The sequence below is a fragment of the Myotis lucifugus genome, unplaced genomic scaffold (assembly GCF_000147115.1).
Source record: "Myotis lucifugus unplaced genomic scaffold, Myoluc2.0 scaffold_835, whole genome shotgun sequence".
Classification (NCBI taxonomy): domain Eukaryota; kingdom Metazoa; phylum Chordata; class Mammalia; order Chiroptera; family Vespertilionidae; genus Myotis; species Myotis lucifugus.
In genome coordinates this window covers 73,047-93,790 of record NW_005871883.1, presented here as the reverse complement: position 1 = coordinate 93,790, position 20,744 = coordinate 73,047, and the positions used below count along the sequence as shown (strand labels likewise).

At 48.6% G+C, this 20,744-nt stretch overlaps 1 protein-coding gene across 1 annotated transcript in view; it reads left to right on the top strand.

Annotated features, from left to right (window-relative positions):
• LOC102441494 (usherin-like) overlaps positions 1-20,744 on the top strand; it is a 133,456-nt gene that overhangs the window by 112,257 nt on the left and 455 nt on the right. The window contains exons 21-28 of the mRNA XM_023747297.1: positions 588-909; positions 8,956-9,165; positions 11,517-11,755; positions 12,884-13,092; positions 14,197-14,373; positions 15,070-15,153; positions 17,496-17,740; positions 19,129-19,347. Coding sequence (XP_023603065.1) covers positions 588-909; positions 8,956-9,165; positions 11,517-11,755; positions 12,884-13,092; positions 14,197-14,373; positions 15,070-15,153; positions 17,496-17,740; positions 19,129-19,347 — 1,705 coding nt within the window. The remainder of the gene's footprint in view (positions 1-587; positions 910-8,955; positions 9,166-11,516; positions 11,756-12,883; positions 13,093-14,196; positions 14,374-15,069; positions 15,154-17,495; positions 17,741-19,128; positions 19,348-20,744) is intronic.

The window sequence follows — 20,744 nt, the reverse complement described above, 5'->3', positions numbered from 1 at the left end:
TGACTTTGTAACTTCTTTATTTTTATTTTTATTTTAGAGAGAGAGGAAGGGAGAGGGAGCAAGGGATAGAAACATTGATGAGAAACATAGATAGTCTGCCCCCTGCACGCCCCCTACTGGGGATTGAGCTGATGACCTTTTGGTGCCAGGAAGATGCTCAACCAACTGAGCCACAGCAGCCAGGCGACTGTTACTTTTTAAAAGGGTCAGCTATCAATAAGAATAAATATAAACTTGCTGGCCTTTTTATCCAAAAACTCTTGGTATTTTTTATTTTATTCTTTTTTACTTTTACTGATTTATTTATTTATTTTTTAGGGAGGAAGGGAGAGGGAGGGAGAGAGAGAAGCATCAATGATGAAGGAGAATCATTGATCGGACGTCTCCTGCACGCCCCCTACTAGGGATCAAGTCTGCAACCCAGGCACGTGCCCTGACCAGGAATCAAACCCATAGCCTCTTGGTTCCCAGGTCGACACTCAGCCACTGAGCCACAGCGCCTGGGCAACTCTTGGTTTAATAAAGATTCTTCCAAAACAAAACTCTAGTTTGCCAATAACGGGTAATTTCTGCCTTGTGTCCTGAAGGTACGAAGCACGGATTCAAGCCTGCACCCTGCTGGGATGCGCGTCCAGTGACTGGGCATCCGTATTGACCCCTGAGATGGCCCCTGCCATGCAGCCGCCCCCACGCCTGGAGGTGCGGATGGCTCCCGGGGGGTTCCAGCCCACGGTCTCTCTCTGGTGGGCAGGACCGCTTCAGCCAAATGGACAAGTTTTATCCTATGAGTTGTACAGGAGACAAGTAGCAACTCAGCCTGGGCCGCCGAGCCCAGTTCTCACCTATAATGGAAGCGCCAGCTCTTTTATGGATTCCGATCTCCTTCCTTTCACGGAGTATGAGTACCAGGTAAGAAACGCATATTATCAACCACTCCCACGTCCCCAGTAGGGGGCGCGCAGGAGGCAGCCAGTCCGTAATTCTCTCATCATCGATTGATCTCTCTCTCTCTACCTTCCTCTCTGAAATCAATATATATATATATGTGTGTGTGTGTATTAATAAATTAAAATATAGGTCGTAGGCGCCTGGCTTTGAACAGTGCTCACATTTTGAAAAGCCGCTTAGAGAAACCTGTGGCTTAGGGAGGTCCTAATATCCTAATATCCTGGCTGCAGAGGGGGCCTGGGGGTGAGTCCACTCCCTAAGCAGCTGGGATTCTTACCTGAAGGGAGGGCGCTCAGTAATCCTGCATCGTAGTCGCACTCTCCCCACCGGCTCCTGGGGACCTGCCAGGACCCCCTTCCATCGCATCAGGCTGTCCTTGACTTCATTAGTTTTCCTGAAATGGGCCCCCTTGGACACGTAAGCACCCTCGCCCAAACACGGGGTCTCCAAAGGCTCCTGGTGCCTTGTTCCTGGGGGAGGGAGGTGGGGGGCTGAGAACCGACAGGTCAGCTGAGGGTGGGGGGAAACCTGGTGATTCGCTCTCGTGTGAGTCTGCCCTGCGGGCGGGTGCTGTGGGAGCCCACCCGGGACAGCCGATTTCCCACAGGCCCAACCACCCCCAAAGGGCACCCTATGCAGGAGAGGATGGAGGGACGGGTCGAAGGGGACGAGGGGGTCTCACCGTTCCTGCCCCTCAGCGAGGCAGGTCAGCCCCTCTCCTCCTGGCCACTGCTCTTCTCGGGAAGACAGTGACGTGGCCACGTGCCCTCCATCCCCCTGGGCTGTGTCTGCACTTCTGTGATGAGCAACTTGCTTCAAAGGGCTGGTTCTCCGAGGCTGCCGCCCTCGCCCCGCCCCTCTCCCGCGAGTTCTCTGTGTCCCATTTAGGCAAAACTTATTGAGCCTGTTTTTTGTTTGGCTTTGGACACGCATGAAATGAGGTATTAGTCTCACGGACGTATTTCTGACCAGCGTGGAGGCTTCTGTTTGGTTAGCTTCTCCCGCAAGAACGAAGCTGCGCCCGCCCCCAGTTCCCTCGGCTCCAGGTTTTAAATGATTGATATTGTCTGACACAAGGCAGCGTATTTGTCCTAGAAGTTCAGAGCCTCCGTGCTCCCGCCTGGACTGAAGGCCATCGGACGTTTCCATGAATAGAAATCTGAATTCTGCGCCTGGGCCAGGGATCATGGCATGGTTTTGCCATCACACCCTTCATTCCGATAGGAGATCATTTCTTCAAAGTGCCTGTGAGCGCCTCTTTGCTCTTTTCTTGCCTCTCCTGGCATTCCTTAGGGCTCTGTTCCTAAGCCCCTATTGCCTGCGGTCCCTCTGGTGCCTTAAAGAGAATTGCACTTAATTACTGGGACTCGGTATGTTTCCATTCAGTTCACAATAAATGTCTAGGTCTGTATGAAGCGATCATATCTACAGGTGGAAACAAAAAGTGTTCATGCATTTTTGTAAATCTGATGCCTTCAATTGAGATCTTTAAGAAAGTGGCTGAGGCTTTTTCTTGTAAATTAATTTATCTATCTGTCGATGGGTCTGATCATTACCCAGATGCCTGTCAGTGTCTGGGAAGCTACACGGTTCTCTCCTTGATGCCCATGTCCGTAATGGAAACTGAAATTAAGTTTTGTTTTCTTTGAGGAGCCATTGAATTGCTCCAAGGTTAGCTTCTGCTCATACTTTTGGATGTTGGGAAAAGTTTTAATGAATAAGGCAAAGTAGAGAACGCCATCCAGTCAGCAAATTTCGATGTAGAAACAATATTTCTGAAAAGCCAGGCTTTCGTTTATCCTAATCCTCGGAAGTTCTAGAATGGAGGAGCCCCCTGAGGAAGGTATACAGAGAGAAGTGGGCTGAACCCAGAATGCTGTGTGGGGTTTGCTCTTGTTGATTTATAGCAGCCAGAGTCACAGAATTGCTATTTAGTACCACTCTCTCTTCCAACAATCTACCAACAAATAATCCTATGTAATAAAAGGGTAATATGCAAATTGACTCTAACTGCAGAACCACTGGGAATGACTGGTCGCTATGACGCCCACTGACCACCAGGGGGCAGACAATGCAGGAGCTGCCCCCTGGTGGTCAGTGCGCTTCCATAGGGGGAGTGCCGCTCAGCCTGAGCAGGCTCATGGCTGGACAGCGCAGCGGCGGTGGCAGGAGCCTCTCCCACCTCCACAGCAGCGCTAAGGATGTCCAACTAATGGGTTAGGCCCACTCCTTGCCTGGAGTGGGCCATCCCCCGAGGGCTCCTGGGCTGTCAGAGGGTGCAGGCCAGGCTGAAGGAGATACCCCACCCCCCCGCCAAGTGCACAAATTTTCGTGCACCAGGCCTCTAGTATATAATAACCAGTTTTACTTATCTAGTTCTTGCTATGTGTTGAGAACTATGATAGATTTTTACATGTATGAGCCCATGACAGCCATTGAGATAGGGTTATTACCAATAGTGCACCTTAGAAATCAGAACACTTGAGAGGTGAGTTAACACGCCCAAGGAGACAGTGGGTGAGTGGGAGAGCTCAAATTTGAACCTTGAGATCCAGGTTCCAAAGACTGTTCTCTTAAATTCACTCCACGGTAGCTCCAAATTGCATTTGCATACAACTCTGGGGCTTTCAAAAGTCTTCATAAAATATTTATAAATGTACTTTTTTAGCACCCAGTTCTTCATAAATGTATAGAAAATGTTTTGCATGTAAATCAGAATAGTCCTGTGAGGTAGGTGGCCAGTTAAACAGGTGGCTACATAGAGCTTTGCAGCAATTTACCCCTTGACTGTGGCCCACCCGCAGGACTGCTTATGAAATAAAACCATCTTGCCGTCATGGCGGTTCAGACCCCCTGCCTTCCTGTTAGCCATGAGTCCCTCTGACCACAATTGTGCCAAAGCCCCGTTTGGCATTTTGCTCCTCGAACATATTCCAAAGCCAAGACAAGCTCCCCTTTCAAACGGCATTGGCATGAGTGCCCTGGGAAAATCTACTGCAAGGTTGCAGATGAATTGATATGATTTCGTTGATTGGATCTTTTTATTTATGAGGCATAATTTATGAGCGCTGGAGAGCAAACTGCAGTGAGTGATGACTAACCACAGCCCAGGTCATAAATCAGGAGCAGTGAAAGAAATGGTGATTTTGATCGAATCTATTGAATTAGCTGTTGGCCTTCGCCAATACAGGTATTGGAAAGACCTTTTTAATATCTATTTGTCTCCCTCCTGGGAATGTGATAACGGTCTCGTTACATGCCCCCAGGAAACGAATAATTTAATAGTTTGCCTGTTAACATGCAACCTATTTACTCGAGTTATTAATTACAGGCATGGCTGTGCGTGTAGGATTTTTATTTATTTTGGATGTGAATTGTCAGGAAAATTTATTCCCGTGCTCCAGTTTTTCTAAACAGTGACGTGGCCTCCTACTGCTTCTTGATATTTCTGTGTTCTTGGTGGTGTCCAAATGCTTCTTATTTTATCAAAAATTGTCATATTCCACAAGCAAGCATGTTATGGAATATTCCGAAGTTTCAAAAACCTCAGACATTTCTATCTCAAGCCTCTGAGAGGAACTGTTAAAATTCAACTCATAATAAGCAGCAAGATCTCAAATTGCTGCAAGGGCAAGGCAGTTACTGTCACTTACATAAGGAGTTAACAGATTAGAGGGTTTTTCTGTGAAAGATCGCTGATTGAATTTGGTTATTCCTATATTCCATTTTTGTTTGGGAAATGATAGCTAATAGTGTATCAAAGAGACCTCCGCTGGATCCAGATAGGTAGAGAGCAGATGCTGACACGTTACGTAATTAAAAATTTTAAGGCAAAATGCAGTTAATTGGTCCTTGGGGGAGGGAAGAGTCAATAAAAAAAATTTTTAATGGACAATAGCATAAAGATGGTAATAATCGCTAGTTAGATATTTTAAAACTTAGATCAAAAATAGAAATATAAACAAATGAACCTAATATTTTACTAGTCATTTATAGAATTTGTGGTTCAGTGACTTCAGTTCTGTCCTGTTTATTCATATGGTTGGCCTGGGTTTTCTGTGACATCTGACATTGTACCTCTTTTCATGTTTACAACCAAAACCCTCGAGAAGAAAGCACCTGACCCAGCCGGCGCTGACCTGCTCACTTTTACGGCCCTTCCCGGGGAAGTCCCTGCCCCTGACAGCTGTCATTGTGCGCTTGTGTGTATGCACACCTTCACGCGTACAAGTGCGTGCTGAGTCCAGATTAGGAAGTTGTTTCAGTGGAAACTTTAATCATCTTTTTTTTATTATAAGGACACTCTGCAGGTATAAGGACACCCTGAATTAATCAAAGCTGAGCAGCATCCGTACGTTTTTCTCTTGGCCATGGAATTTGTAAACCTTATTTCACCCTCCCTCCCCCATTCATGTCCCTTTTTTCCTGTGAGCAGCCCACACACAGTGTGTTTATGTTCCCAGTGATCATGGGAGGGAGTCTTGGGATACAAATCAAAAGGAATGGCTTGTCAGTTAGGTAAATGGCGAAGAGGTAGGTAGATAGGTAGGTAGGTAGGTAGGTAAGTAGATACATACATACATACATAGATTGAATAGAATAAGAGAAAGAATGAATAGAATAAGAGAGAGAAATAAAGTAGATAATTCTATGTTTGTTCATAAGATATTTTATTTCTTGATTTTTGTATTGGTTCATTGAAGTTAATAGATCCCGGCATATTGCTCAAAATTTCCCATGCAAGATCTCTGCTTCTCTTTCCCCCCATAAAGATGGACCCAAATCTTGAGGCCATTGTTTCCCCTTAGAGATCATAAGCATAATCTGTTCCCATTTTCATTCTGAACCCTGAACTACACTCCACTTCCTTCATCCCTTGTTTAGCTGGAAAGAGACCAAAATCCATGGCAACTTTTGGGTGAAGGACTTTCACCTCAACAGAACGAGGCAGAGGAGGTATCACCGTCAGTCTCTCTTTTCCTTTCCTTCTGGGAGTCTGGTGCAACAGGAACACTGCCTTGTGGTTCAAGTCTCCTGGAATCCGTAATGCTCATTATCTCGGCCGGCTTTCCCCTCCTCGTAACTGCTTTCATTTTCAGAGTGGCTCCTGTGAATAGCTGATCCTGCTTTGCATAAGCATGTTGATTTATATGAATGCTATTTTGATCTCAAATTGATTGAATACTGAAAAGAAAGACTAGGGGGGAAAAAAGAGCACTGTATTATGAAGGTCTCTCGTGAAAGACAAAGGCACTAGCTCCTTCATCCGTTCCCAGTTAGGGGTGGGGAGTTTTCTATTGCCTCGTTTTTAGAAGAGACTATTTCTGAAGAAATACAGCAAAATGATCATGTTGAGACTCAAAGTAGCTTTAAAATACCAAGGGTTAAATCCCATTTGGAAGTAGGACCCCACCCCCCAAGTCAGAGTTCAGGAAGCCATGAGGGTTAGCCCGCCTGGCAGCACCAGGATCACAAAGACCTCCTGGTTTCTGTGGCCCTAAATCTACATCAAAAAGGAAAGCAAAGTCAGTGAGCCAAGCCTGGGCCAGCCCCCTGCTAAGCACTTTCTAGGAGCCATCCCTGTTCCCCCTCAGACCTGCACTTCTACTCTCTCTTATGGGTGCCCAGTAATCAATGGACAACTCGCTGACGCTGTATTTTATTACACCTACTCTATTTTCCTCCTGCTTCCCCAGCCATTGTGACCCCCACTAAAGTTCCCTGTGCCCTTAGATCACCAGCCAAAGCCCTGTTCTTAGCAAAGAAGTTGGTATCAGTATATGCTCCTTATTTTGCATATATTCTTTAAAAGATTTTTTTCACTCCTTATGTAATAAAAATGCCCCTCGCCCCACCCATAGGAAGGTAGTTGCAGTGAAAGGGGTTGGTCTGGAGCAGACTGAGCAGTCGGGGACCTTCTTATCAGTCCTGAACTCTGACCTCCTCCCAACTTCCCCTCTCAGACTGACCTTGGCCCATTCAGAAGGGATTGTAAAAGCAGCTGCAGTGGTTTTTCTTTTCTTTTCTTAATATATTATTATTGATTTCAGCGAGGAAGGGAGAGGGAGAGAGAGATAGAAACATCAATGATGAGAGAGAATCATTGGTCAGCTGCTTCCTGCACGCCCCCCACTGGGGATGGTGCCCACAACCCCCGCATGGGACCGAGAATCGACTGTGACCTCCTGGTTCATAAGTCGAAGCTCAAGCACTGAGCCACGCCAGCTGGATGTTATAGTGGTGTTTTGACCTGGACTTGCGTTTCCAGGAGGCCTGGCTCTCCCATTGCTGGGTTTCCTTCTCTGTCCTTCCCTGTGCCTTTCAAAGCCAACCTCCATCCTCTAATACAACCTGGGCACCTCTCTCCATCCTTGCCAGTTAAGAGATTTTAATCCAGAATCACAGGTGTTTGTCTATGGACCGGTTATTTAACTTTCTCGATTCCACGTAATTCACTTATGCGTATGGATGACATACAGAATCAAACACACAATATATTGGAAAGAGCGATAGAAGTGTTTATCAGAGAGCAGAATTCTAGTTTCAGCTCTTGTAACTTCTGTCACTCTGAACAAGAGAACCTCAATTTCCTCACCTGTAAAATGGGCTAATGATCCATTATCCAGCCACCCTACACGGTTCTGTTGGGAGGGCTAAGTCAGCTAGCGTATGTCCAAGTGCGTTGTAAATTGTAGAGTGTATAAAATGTAGGTAACTATCATGCAAATGATGAGAGACTGTATCAGAACTCTGAAAAGAGCAAGTTCCGATATGTAAGTAGGTTAGTCATCCCGTCTGCAAGGGGCTGCAGAATTGCATGTGACAGCCATCCAAGAGCATTTCAACATCAGGACTTTTACTTTTGCAAAGGAATCCACCTCCTTAAAAATGTGTGGAAACACTCATGGGAGTTGACCAAACTCCTAAAAACCTCTCCAATGTTTATTCTCTTAAAGATATTATTGATGCCAAAGCAAAACAAACAAAAACAAAACTCAATTCTCCATGCAAAGTACTCTCCTACAGTTTTTTTTTTTCTAAATGTCTCAGATTTTGAAAGTTCTGCATGTGTTTGTTTGTTTTTTTGACACAGCACACCTAGAAAGTGTGGACTGTAGAATCAAACCAGCTTTCCAGATGTGTCTTTAAAAGCTCAGGGCAAGTTTGGATGGATAAGTGGATGGGTGGATGAATGGATGGATGGGTAGGCAGGTGAATGGGTGGATAGGTAGGTAGATGATTGATAGATAGATAGATAGATAGATAGATAGATAGATAGATAGGAAAAAGACAACAAATGAGAAAAAAAATTCCTGAAGTTAGACTGCTCAAGATGAAAGCTTACTAAGGAATACTGGTACTCCTAAACATGCAGACAGTCTTCTCGTATTGTCATTTAGATCTATCATTCTGATTGATCACTGTGTAGTTGGCTGTTATTGGGCCTAATTTAACCCTATACACTCGCACATCCATCTACTCTGTCTATTGTACCTGACATTCTACAAATTACTTACTCATGCAAATGATGACCCAAGGCAACCTTTTAGGATATTCGTGCTTAATTATACAAATAGTTCTTGATAAATAAGATTATACATCCTTCCATATGTTGATTCCCTCCTTGATGAAAGGAAAATCTAATTTCCATGCAGATTTGGTGGGGACAGTGTTTAAGAATTGCTGAGTTTTAAGGAGTCTGCAGAGCCGTCCAGTTTGCAGAAGCTGACAAAAATCCTGCCACCTCCCACCCAGAGACGAGCAGTTTTCCATGGAGCTCAAATCAGCCACTGCAGTCAGAAATCAGGGCTCCCCAGCGAGCCCCTCTGTGTTCTCGGGGACAAAGGCAAAACAAAGAGGAAGGACCCAACTTCCTTTGCGGTCACAGAGTTGAAAGATCAAAGTGTATCTCGTTCTGCTGTGTTCGGTCGCTTTGGGTTGCCAACTGTGTTCTTTCAGCCTGAGGTTATCTTGGTGTTGACTGGTCTCAATGATTTCTCTTTGAAGGTCTGGGCAGTGAATTCAGCAGGGAAAGCCCCCAGTAGCTGGACGCGGTGTAAAACGGGACCTGCCCCCCCAGAAGGTCTCGGGGCCCCCAGGTTCCACGCCGTGTCTTCTACCCAAGCTGTGGTCAACATCAGCGCCCCTGGGAAGCCCAATGGCATTGTCAGCCTCTACAGGCTCTTCTCCAACAGCACTGGCGGGGCAGAGCTGGTGGTGAGTAATGGAGTCCCCTTCCTTCCTTCCTTCCTTCCTTCCTTCCTAACTTCCTAACTTCCTAACTTCCTAACTTCCTAACTTCCTTTCTTTCTTTTTATTGATTTCAGAGAGGAAGGGAGGGAGGGAGAGAGAGATAGAAACATCGATGATGAGAAAGAATCATTGACCGGCTGCCTCCTGCACACCCCTTACTGGGGATCAAGCCTGAAACCGGGGCATGTGCTCTGACCGGGAATTGAACCGAAACCTCCTGGTTCATAGGTTGACACTCAACCACTGAGCCATGCCAGCCGAGCTATTTATTTTTTAAAAAATAAACCATGATGCCCTTGCTTTATCTTCTCCTTGCTTCTTCTTTCTTACTGTCTGTTCACAGTGGCCCAGTGATGAGCTTAGTGACGCAATGATCCCTATGAGAAGAAATAGCAGTGAGCATTAGGACACACACAGAAAATACGGAAATGCCCAGGGAGGGACTTGCTGAAGGTGGTATTCAAGACTCCAGGGATGTTGTGAGAAACCTAAGACTTCAGGGATACTAAAATCAAATTAATTTAGTTAGAAAACGCCCATCAAGCGCTTCACGTAGTAGTGGTCTATAGTGAGGGGCAGACAGGTGGCGATTGGAGGCGGTGTCAGTGTCATCATGAAAAAGAAAAAAAAAAAAAACTAGAGCAAAGAACGTCCTTGGAATCCTCATTGTGGTGCTCCAAGGTCTCTGACAGCACCCAGGAAACTCATCTTTCTGTTAGCGACTTCGAGAAAGTTCTAGCGCCTTGGCAGGGACTGCAGAGTGGCTCAGTCCACAAAGCTAGAGCCACGGTCTGTGTATGGACACATCTGGGGCCCATCGGGGAGACGTGCCCCACGAGCCACTGGCTGGAAGGGCCACCCCAGTCAAGAAGGCCAGCTCCTGCCCCAGCTGCTCTGGCTCAGTGGATAGAGCGTCGGCCGCAGACTGCAGGGTCGCACATTCGATTCCGGTCAAAGGCATGTACCTCGGTTGCAGGTCCAATCCCCTGCCAGGGCGAGTATGGGAGGCAGCCAATCAATGTGCCTCTCTCACATCCGTGTTTCTCTCACTCTGTCTCTCCCCCTCCCTCCCACTCTCTCTAAAAATCAACATATCCTCAGGTGAGGATTAGCAACAACAAAGAAAGAAGACCAGCTCCGTTATTCACATGGGGAGGCCGAGCCCTTGGGAGGAAGTCTCTTTTCTCGGTCACGCCTACCTTTCTCAGGAATAAGGACAGATTATAGCGTTTAGTTCGCACAGACCCCATAGAGAAATTGTGCAGATCCCAGGATCTCATCCTAAACTACTTAGACCAATTTAGGGAACAATTTGGGCAAGAGTGGAGAAGTCCCCCGAGGCCAGAGTGGCAGACACTGAAACACAATTTCACCAGGTAACTCTCAGATGCAAGGAAGTTTCCTATTGCATGTTAAAGGGAAATTAGCATATTTTCTACAGGGCTTCGTAGTCAATAAATATAGATGATGTAAATACAATCAACCCTTGATTATCTATACTTACAAATGATAATATTAATGAAGTAAAATAATTTATATTTGGAGTGCATTATACACAATTTTCTGCAATAACATACAGCTCTTCTTAATTATATGTTGTGTATGTCAGTGTGAAAACTAGTTTCCAGTTTCTGATGGCTTCTGTTCCAATAAGTACTTAATAAAACCACAATGAGGTTAAAAAAAATTGCTCCAAATAAGCCAAAAAGTTTATCATGTAACAGGCATAATGGAGAAAAAGACTATATTTCATATAGCCACCACCCTCAGAGAAAAAGATGGACTATCAAACTCTTAAATATGTATATAATATATAAAATATGCAATATGTAAAATATGCAAACATATCAAGTATATATATTTCAAGCTCCTAAATACCCAACTCAATCATGGATTTGAGGGGCTATTCAACCCAAAAATTACATGCAAATAACAATGGCAGAACATGGGCTTGGCGAGTGTTGACTAGGAGTATAATTCAAATACAGATTTTGTTGTTGTTTTTTAAAGCTTTATTCCAAGGGTTGCAGAATTTGATCCATATTTTGTGTGTTTTGTGCCATTTTCTAATATCTTTCTATGATAATAGACAATGTATGCCTTGTGTTTTCTGTCCTGTTACCTCTAACTTCTATCTCGGAAATCAGTCATGCCTGTCCAACGGGTTGGTAATTCCTTGGGGGCAAGTACTAGCCACATCCACAGTGCACCTCCCAGGCTGCCTGGCGTGGCGCTCCAGTCCTAGGAGGTGGGTTGCGGGATGCAGATCTGTCACTGAGGTCTGGGCCCAGCCTCATCAGCTTCTCTGTCCGCAGCTGTCGGAAGGCCCGGCCGTCCAGCAGACCCTCCGCGGCCTGCAGCCCTTCACCACCTACTCCGTTGGCGTGGAGGCCTGCACCTGCTTCAACTGCTGCAGCAGGGGACCCACAGCGGAGCTGAGGACGCGCCCTGCTCCGCCCGCCGGGGTGGCCTCCCCCCACATCCAGGCGCTGGCCTCCAGGACAGCCTCCTTCCTGTGGAGTCCCCCCCTCTTCCCCAATGGCATCATCCAAAGGTAATCGGCCAGCCAGAAGGACGACTCAGCCCAAATAAGGCCTGCTTGCCGACATACCCAGCTCTCCCCCGAGCAGGTGCCTCTAGCGGCATCTAGCCAATGGGCAATATTTGCTGGTTTCAGTGGTCATGTCCCCTGCAAAGCATTTCAGTCATAATGGATGGAGTGTTTGTGTGAACTAATATAAATTCAAAGTAAACATCATTACATAAAAAGGTAATCGGCCAGCCAGAAGGACGACTCAGCCCAAATAAGGCCTGCTTGCCGACCGCGGGCCGTAGTTTGCCCACGGCTGCTCTAGCGGCATCTAGCCAATGGGCCATATTTGCTGGTTTCGGTGGTCATGTTCCCTGCAAAGCATTTCAGTCATAATTCAACTAAGATCTAAAGGAGAGCCACAAACTTGTCTTTAAATAAGAGAGATGCTGCCTGGCCCGTGTTCGCACTCACTGGAGGAATTTGCGCCTCCTCCCTCGTGGTTCTCCAGTGATCCATTCTGTAGCTTCTGCTGGGACACCCAGTTCTGTGGTTAACTCAGAATTTCCTCAGTCTTATTTAAAACATTGAAATGAACCATTGTTTGAAAGAACAAAGAAGTTATTTCACTCAGAACAGTCGGGAGGAAACAAGATCTTTTTCATTTTTCACAAAGGAGAGCCGTGTTCTCAGTCTCCTCTGAAAAGAGAGAAAGGTCTCACTCTCCCAGGATGACCAGCTGCTGGGCGGACGGCAGGGTGTGTCCATGTGTGACTTCCCTCATCATTCCTGCTGCTCACTTCCAGCAGCTCAATAAAGGGGGTCCGCCCCCAGCCGGCGTGGCTCGGTGGTTGAGTGTGAGCCTGTGAACCAGGAGGTCATGGTTCGATTCCCGGTCAGGGCACATTCCAGGGTTGTGGGCTCGATCCCCAGTAGAGGGCATGCAAGAGGCAGCCGATGAATGATTCTCATCATCGATGTTTCAGTCCCTCTAACACACACACAACAAAATAAAGTGGGTCTGAGCTTTTCCCATGAATGGCAATTTTCAAGAGCTTATAGTTCAAGGAAAACAAAACAGAACCAGTTTTATAAGAGAGTTACACTGATGCCATGCCCCGTTTTCTCCTGACGTGTTCGTCCTCCTTCCAGCTACGAGCTCCAGCTGCACAGGGCTTGCCTTCCGCACACAGATGCTCCCTGCACCCCCAGCCAGACGGAGACGCAGTACAGGGGCCCGGGGCCCAGCGCCAGCCTGGGGGGGCTCCAGCCTTACACCACCTACAGGCTGCGCGTCCTGGCCCACAACCAGGCAGGCAGCACGGCCTCCAAGTGGATCCGCTTCACCACCCAGAGAGAGCGTGAGTAGCAGCGGCCGCCACCATAACCAGAGACAGTAAGAGGGCAGTGGACGAGGTGCGTCATGAGGGCAGGGAAAACCCGTTTTATGAAAGGGTTTGCGTGGAGGTCCCGTTTCATGGGCTGCTACTGAGACGGCAGTGAAGGGGCTGTTAGAAAGCATGCCTCGTCCCCTAGCCGGGTGGCTCAGTGGCTAGAGCATCGGCCCGTGGACTGAAGGGTTCCTGGTTCGATTCCGATCAAGGGCATGTACCTGGGTTACAGGCTTGATTCTTGACCCTGTCCGGGCACGTGTCTCTTTCACATCGATGTCTCTCTCTGTCTCTCCTCCTCCCTTTTAATCTCTCTAAAAATAAATGAGAAAACATCCTCAGGTGAGAATTAACAACAAAAAAGTGTGCCTCTTGCACTTAATAACATGGAGGTTTTAATGTACCGCACTCCCGAGTGACCAGCCGGGCCATGAATTATTACACCCGCATTGCTGTTTGCAAGGCTCTTCAACACTCTTAGAAAACAAACAAACAGTTCAAGAAAAAGCTTTAAAAATAAGTGGGTGCCAATTGGACATAATTCACCATCTAAGCAGTTTGTTTGGTGTGTGTGTGTGTGTGTATGTGTGTGTGTGTATATATATATAAACTTCATCTAGTCCTTGGGGCTTTGTAGCAATAAATATTGATTTGCTATGAAAATGGCTATCTACTGTAGTTAATAGTGTTAAGGATCCTTTGCCTGTTAAAAGAGGGGAAAAGCAACAAAAGATGAGCTGCAGGGTTATGTTGGTGAGCAGAACCATTGTATGTTAATGGTTTTCTTTCATAAAACACTACTCTCCATTGATTTTTTGGGGGGGAAGCAGGTGCAGTTTTGCTGAGAAAGCATTGCACACACGTTCCCACCGGTGGTCTTTTCTCCTCCAGCGCCAGCTTTATTAAACACTGAGGATCATAGAAAGAACTCCGGCAATGCTAAAAGCAATTTATTGCTTATATATATATATATATATATATATATATATATATATATATATATGTATTTTTTTTAAAGGTACACACACAGTCGGAGGTCATCATTTTGCTAACATCCAGATTTGTTTCCCACAGCCCCTCAGTACCAAGCCCCGTTCTCGGTGACCAGCAACTTGACAGTGGTGTGTGTCAGCTGGGCCGACTCCTTCCTCCTGCACGGCCCGCTGAAGGAGTTCGTGCTGACCGACGGGGGCCAGCGCGTGTACCGTGGCCTGGACACCACCCTCTACATACCGAGGACTGGGGACCGCAGTGAGTGTCGGGCTTCTGTACCTCAGTGTGGAAGGCGCTCGGGGCCCTAGCGTCACGAGATGGTCACTCTGAACCATGGCCAGCAGGGCCTCAGCGGCCACTTCAACTTTGGGTCCCTTCATGAGAACTTACACCTGTAAGTTTTAAAGGAACAGGTGCAGACCATATGCAGAACAAGATACACTCTGTGTACCATCCTTTCTCCTCTGATAATTCTTTTTTTAATTGTTACTGATTTCAGAGAGGAAGGGAGAGTGATAGAGAGATAGGAACATCAATGATGAGAGAGAAACACTGATCGGCTGCCTCCCGCAAGCCCCCTACCGGGGATCAACCCCGCAACCCGACCATGTGCCCTGAGCAGGAATTGAACAGTGACCTCCTGGTCCGTAGATCGACGGTCAATCACTGAGCCACATAGGCCAGACCGTGATAATTCTTTTACTTTGCTATATAAGCTCTAAACTTCCCTAGTTCTGTTACACACACACACACACACACACACACACACTGCTATTAGTGCACTAATTGTAGCTCCATAATTATACAATTAGAAATAGGTTTGCGTATTGGGTGAAACCTCATTTGCCCTGGGATTCTGCTTTCGGACGTTTTCCTGCTGTGATGCATTGTTCTTCTAAGAGTGAGCCCCCTGCTGGTGGGTGTGGATGACCGAGTCCCATACCTTCTGTCCAGCCTTCCTTTTCCAGGTCACGTGCACCACGGAGGAAGGAAGCGTCAAGACGCCTCTGATCCAGTACGACCCCTCCACGGGCCTCGGTAAGCCCTGCCTCGCGTCACGTCTAGGGCACCACCTGCTCCTTTTCCTAAAGAAACATGCGGGTGTTTACACACATGTGCTAATATGTTACCATAGATGCTTGGAAGGAATTGTGTGAAGGGTCGAAGGAATCTTCAAAAGTCCTCCTGGAACGGACGTGAGGCAAGCAGTTAGATAGACTCTTCAGATGCCAGTCCTTGACTTGTAGGTAGAGATCAGCTTCCCTCTTACGCAGACCCTGCAGGGAAAGAGCTGTTATACGCCCTTGTTCCCCCGAGACAGTGATTTGTAGAGAAAGTCACAGGGAAGAGATCAGAGGAAGAGAAAAGGCTCCGGTGCCAATCCGTGCTGATCACAGCGGCAATGTTCCAGATTCCGAACCTAAACCGGTAATTTGGGGAAATTTCTGTTTTGTATCCTCTGTGAAAGATGGCGATTAACCATCAATACCAAGTAATGTAGCCAAAGAGAGAGAATTGCAACATTTTGGGACATCTTTTATTTATTTTTAAATGTATATTTTTATTGATTTCAGAGAGGAAAGGAGAGAGAGAAACAATGATGAGAAAGAATCATTGATCGGCTGCCTCTTGCACACCCCCTACTGGGGATCGAGCCTGCAACCCGGGCAGGTGCCCTTGACTGGAATTGAACCCAGGACCCTTCAGTCTGCAGGCTGACTCTCTATCCACTGAGTCAAACCAGCTAGGGCTGGAACATCTTTTAAATTGAGTTCTACCCACAATCTTTGAATCTAACATCTGTGAAACTTGACAGTTTCAAAGGGCACGTTAGAGAGGTGCCCAACCTTTTCCATTAGCACGGACTTGGATGGATACCCTGTTCTACAGTCCAGTCAGTACTGTCATGTCAGATTTGCATACATACATAGTTGGCTTTTCTCTTAATAAACATGTCCTACTATTCTGAAACTCAGGTGACCATTCAGATTGTTACCAAGGGTGGTTTTAGTTTGTAAAGTAATAAAATCAGTTCATTTTCCCAGACGTTTCATGTCTGGATGCCCCGTGAACTTCTGTGAGCACCGAACACAGTTCCCCACACAGTCTGTCTCCTTTCACGGAGCAGCAGCTGTGCCTGGAGCCGACCTCAGCTGGTATATTCAGCAACCCAGTGTCTAAAGTGGACAGACAGAGGCCTTGGGGACCCCAGAACTCACCCTGGGTGCTCCTCAGGCTTGTGCCTAAGATGAGAACTTGAAGGTGGTTTTTCCGTTGGCCCCGTACATTTTTTTTTCTAGCAATGGTTCTCAAATTCAAGTGAAAATAAGAGTCACCTCGCTGTGCTTGTCTGTTACATAGTTTCCCGGGCCCCTGGCACAGACTCGGAAGCGGAGGGCCCCGGTACCTGCTCTTTATATATATACATATATGTGTATATGTATATGTGTATGTGTATGTGTATGTGTATGTATATGTATATATTTTTAAAATTGATATCAGAGAGGAAGGGAGAGAAGGGGAGAGAGATAGAAATATCAGTAATGAGAATCATGGATCGGCCGCCTCCTGCACACCCCACACTGTGGATTGAGCCCACAACCTGGGCATGTGCCCTGAGCAGGAATTGAACCCTGACCTCCTGGTTCATAGGTCAGCGCTCAACCACTGAGCCACACCAGCTGGGCTAGGCACCTGCTCTGTAAGTAAGCCCATCCCAGTGGACCAGGTCCCCACATTGAGCACAGCCACTGATGGGTCGAGTCCCTCAAAATGAAAGGGGACTTTTAAAGAACGGTTTCCCCTGATGAGAAGAGGAACTCCGAGGACTGTGCAAAGTCGCAGAAAATTCCGAGATGTATTGTCCGACCAGCGTGAACAGTCGTTTCTCATTTTCATGATGCAGCTTGTTCGCTGCTGCCGTCCTCTTGCCTGGAGGCAGCCTCCCAGCAGGAAGGCCAGGCCGGGCTCCCTTCCCTCCTGCGGCTCCGAGGGCTCTTTCCTTTCCCAGGCTTCCCTCCGGCAGGCTGCCCTGCATCCCCTGCGTCCTCTCAGGCAAGGGGTCCACTGGGCCCGTCAGATCGACTTCTGGGGCTGCGGCCCTGCACCACGCAGACAGGCAACTCGGCTCTCTGAGGGCAAGGCCAAGGTGGCGGTTTTATTGTCATCAAACAACACACATTGGTTCCTAATTGGGGGACTTCTGACCCCCCTTCATCGTAGACGTGCGGGAGCAGAGCGCCATGGAGCTGTCAGAAGTGGACTTCAGGTCACTAAGTCACATCCCTTCGAACTCCCTCCCCATGTACTGCCCAACACGGGGCAGGAGATGGCAGACCCGCCGCCCGGAATGACCTCCCCTCCTCTCCCCGGTCCTGCAGGCCTGGTGCTGACCACGCCCGGAGGGAAGAAGGGGTCGGGGAGCAGAGGCACCGAGTTCTACGACGAGCTGTGGTTCATCGCGCTGATGGCCGTCCTGGGCCTCATCTTGCTGGCCATCTTCCTGTCCCTGATTCTGCAGAGGAAGATCCACAAGGAGCCGTTCATCCGGGAGAGGCCGCCCCTGGTTCCCGCGCCGAAGAGGACGTCCCCGCTGAGTGTCTATCCCCCGGGGGAGACCCACATGGTTTGTCTGAAGGCCGCCCGCTTCCCAGGCCCAGACCAGAAGGCTCGCCTTTTAGAGGGACATGTTCCCGGGGCCTCGTAACCAGGGACTGGGTGGTAGTTGTGTCTGCCCGAGCGTGAGGGCTGGGAGCCTAACTCTAGAGCATTCTTTTTGTTGTTGAATCCTCACCTGAGGATATTTTTTCCGTTGATTTTTAGAGAGAGTGGAGGAGTGAGACAGAGAAACATTGATGTGAGAGAGACACATTGATAGGTTGCCTCCCACACAGGGATTGAGCCTGCACCCGAGGTACATGCCCCTGATTGGAATCAAACCCGGGACCCTTCAGTCCATGGGCCAGTGCTCTATCCACTGAGCCACACCGGCTAGGGCAAGTTTCAACACTTTAAAAAGGTGGCAATGAGTGAATGGTAGCCTTGTCCGCCTCCTGGGTCTCCTCCTTTCCCCGGGACACAGCAGGGAGCAGTGGGGGAGCCCCTGACGAGGCTGCCGTGCCCAAGGAGCAGGCGTGCTGGGGACGGGGAAGGGCAGGGTCCCTGGGAGGCCGGTGCTGCGTGGCTGGCGCGGGATGCAGCGTGTGCAGGTGTGTGTGTCCTGGTGCATGCACATCTCAGGATGACAGTGGGTGTGAGCGTGCTCGGCTGTCACTGGAGAGGCACTAAGATTGTGCCACCAGCACTGACCGCCGCCTCCCGTCTGTCCCCAGTTTGACTCCGTGGCTGATGTATCGGACGCGTGCAGCAATGTCACCCTCAAGAGCTATACCATGCACTTCGAGGTAGCTCCCTCCGTGTGCTGCGTGGGTGCATGGCCCCTGGGTGGCGTGTTGACATGAGGGGTAACTCAGAGCCCGCCCATGTTTAAGAGCAGCTAGACTGCCTTACAGCGCGTTCTGGGGCCTCATCAGGTTCTAGGTCTTCGAGTGCCTTTGTGTTCCTGATATTAGTACCAGACCTGTTGTATTTCAGAGGCTGGATCCTATAACAAGGGAAAGATACGGGATGAGAAGAAAGGGAGGGAGAAGTCCAATCCACCTTTTTTTTTTTCTAATCCTCACCCGAAGATATTTTCCCATTGATTTTTTGGGAGAGTGTAAAAGGGAGGGGAAGACAGAAACATTGATGTGAGAAAAACACACTAATTGGTTGCTTCCTGCACGCACCCCGACCAGGGCCCGGGCTGGGGAGGAGCCTGCAACTGAGGGACGTGCCCTTGACCAGAATCGAACCTGGGACCCTTGAGTCCGCAGGCTGTGGCTCTATCCACGGAGCCACACCAGCCGGGGCCAAGCTGCACACTTTAAGTGCAGTACGATCGTGCTTCCTTAGTGGGGCCATGGGAGGGGGCTGCTCGGGGCGTCCCACTGATCAGGGCAACTTCCTCTGCAGGGACTGACCGACACCAAGATCCCGCGGTCTGGGGCCCGCGTGAGCCTCAGGAGCAACCACAGCATCTCTGTCCTCCGGATCCCGAGCCAGAGCCAGCTCAGCCAGGCCTCCCAGGGCTCCCTGCACCGCAGCGTCAGCCAGCTGCTGGACCTGCACGACAAGAAGGTCCTGGTGGACGACGCGCTGTGGGAGACCATCATGGGCCACGACAGCGGCCTGGTGAGTGCGTTTCTCCCGGAGCCTTCGCTCAGCACCCGAGCGGGATGTCCTCCTGCATCTGCTGGGGCCTCCTGCCCCTGCTGAGGGCTGCCTCCCCCCTCACCCGGCACAGGGCACCCCTCCGACCCTTCACCCAACAGCTCACTGGTGTCGCTGTGACTGTTGGACGAGCAGGGTAGAAAAGTCGTCTTGTTTTGTTAGCACACAGTAGAGCTCAAAAAATAAACTCATGAGTAAGTGAAGAGACATACATGGTAGAAAGGACTGGAAACCTAATTGGCTCTGTTTGCCATGAGCCCCCAGTGACTGGAATGAACAAATCCCGTTTGTACCGCCCGGCAAACTTACTTGTGCCGACTCCCTAGGTGTCTGCTGGCGGGAGGGTCCTTGGGGACAGTAGGTAATAAACAGCCGGCTAAGGGCTTCGCTCGCACTCCCCTCCACGGCAGAATTCGCCACCGGCATTTCTCCCACCCTCTGCTCCTGCTCTCCCCTTTCCTTCTCCCCAAGTTCTATTCCTTCACCCCAAGAGTCGCTGGCTTCCTTGAAGCCCTTCTTAACTAAGGGAGACCCTTAAAGCAAGTTCCCAGACTCCAGGTTCCAATCACAGTGACAAGATAGAACACACAGTGGGCTTATTGGGCACGATGATGTGTGATAGGCATTTAAAAATATGTATTTTTTGATTTCAGAGAGGGAGAGAGAAACATCAATGATGAGAATCATTGATTGGCTGCCTCCTGCAAGCCCCCCACTGGGGATTGAGCCCACAACCCTGGCATGTGCCCTGACCAGGAATCAAACTGTGATCTCCTGGTTCATAGGTCGATGCTCAGCCACTGAGCCACGTTGGCTGGGCATGTGATAGGCTGTGTGTGTGTGTGATAGGCTTTTTTAAATCAAGGATTTCCTTGATGTTAACAGGACCAAGTTCCACGGTTCCATCTCAGATCTAAAGTTTCTAAGTGGCAGGAATCATTGTACCAGTCTCATGTCGGATGGACATGCACGATGGCGGTCTCAGGTGGCTCAGCGCAGCACAGCGAGGGCTCAGGTGCCCGTGTCCTCACCTGAGGGCACAGAGTCCTTTTTTCATGAACTGGGACCTAAGAAACATCATGTGACTGCAGAGCCACATAGCTCCACTGTCCCACGAGGGGCCATTTGTGCCTGCTGTCCAGGGCTAGGAGCAGGCAGCATGCCCAGCAGTGCCGGGACTGCTCCGGAGATGCCAGTAGGTGGCGCATTAACTTTCCTTATGATTGATATTCCTGAACCTACTCAGTATACAAAGGCAGTGGGAGTGGGGAGCAGGGAGCCATAGAGCTTGTGTTCCGGCTCTTCTGCTTGCATTTTGAACTAAATCTCAAATACGTATGTGTGTGTGTGTGTGTGTG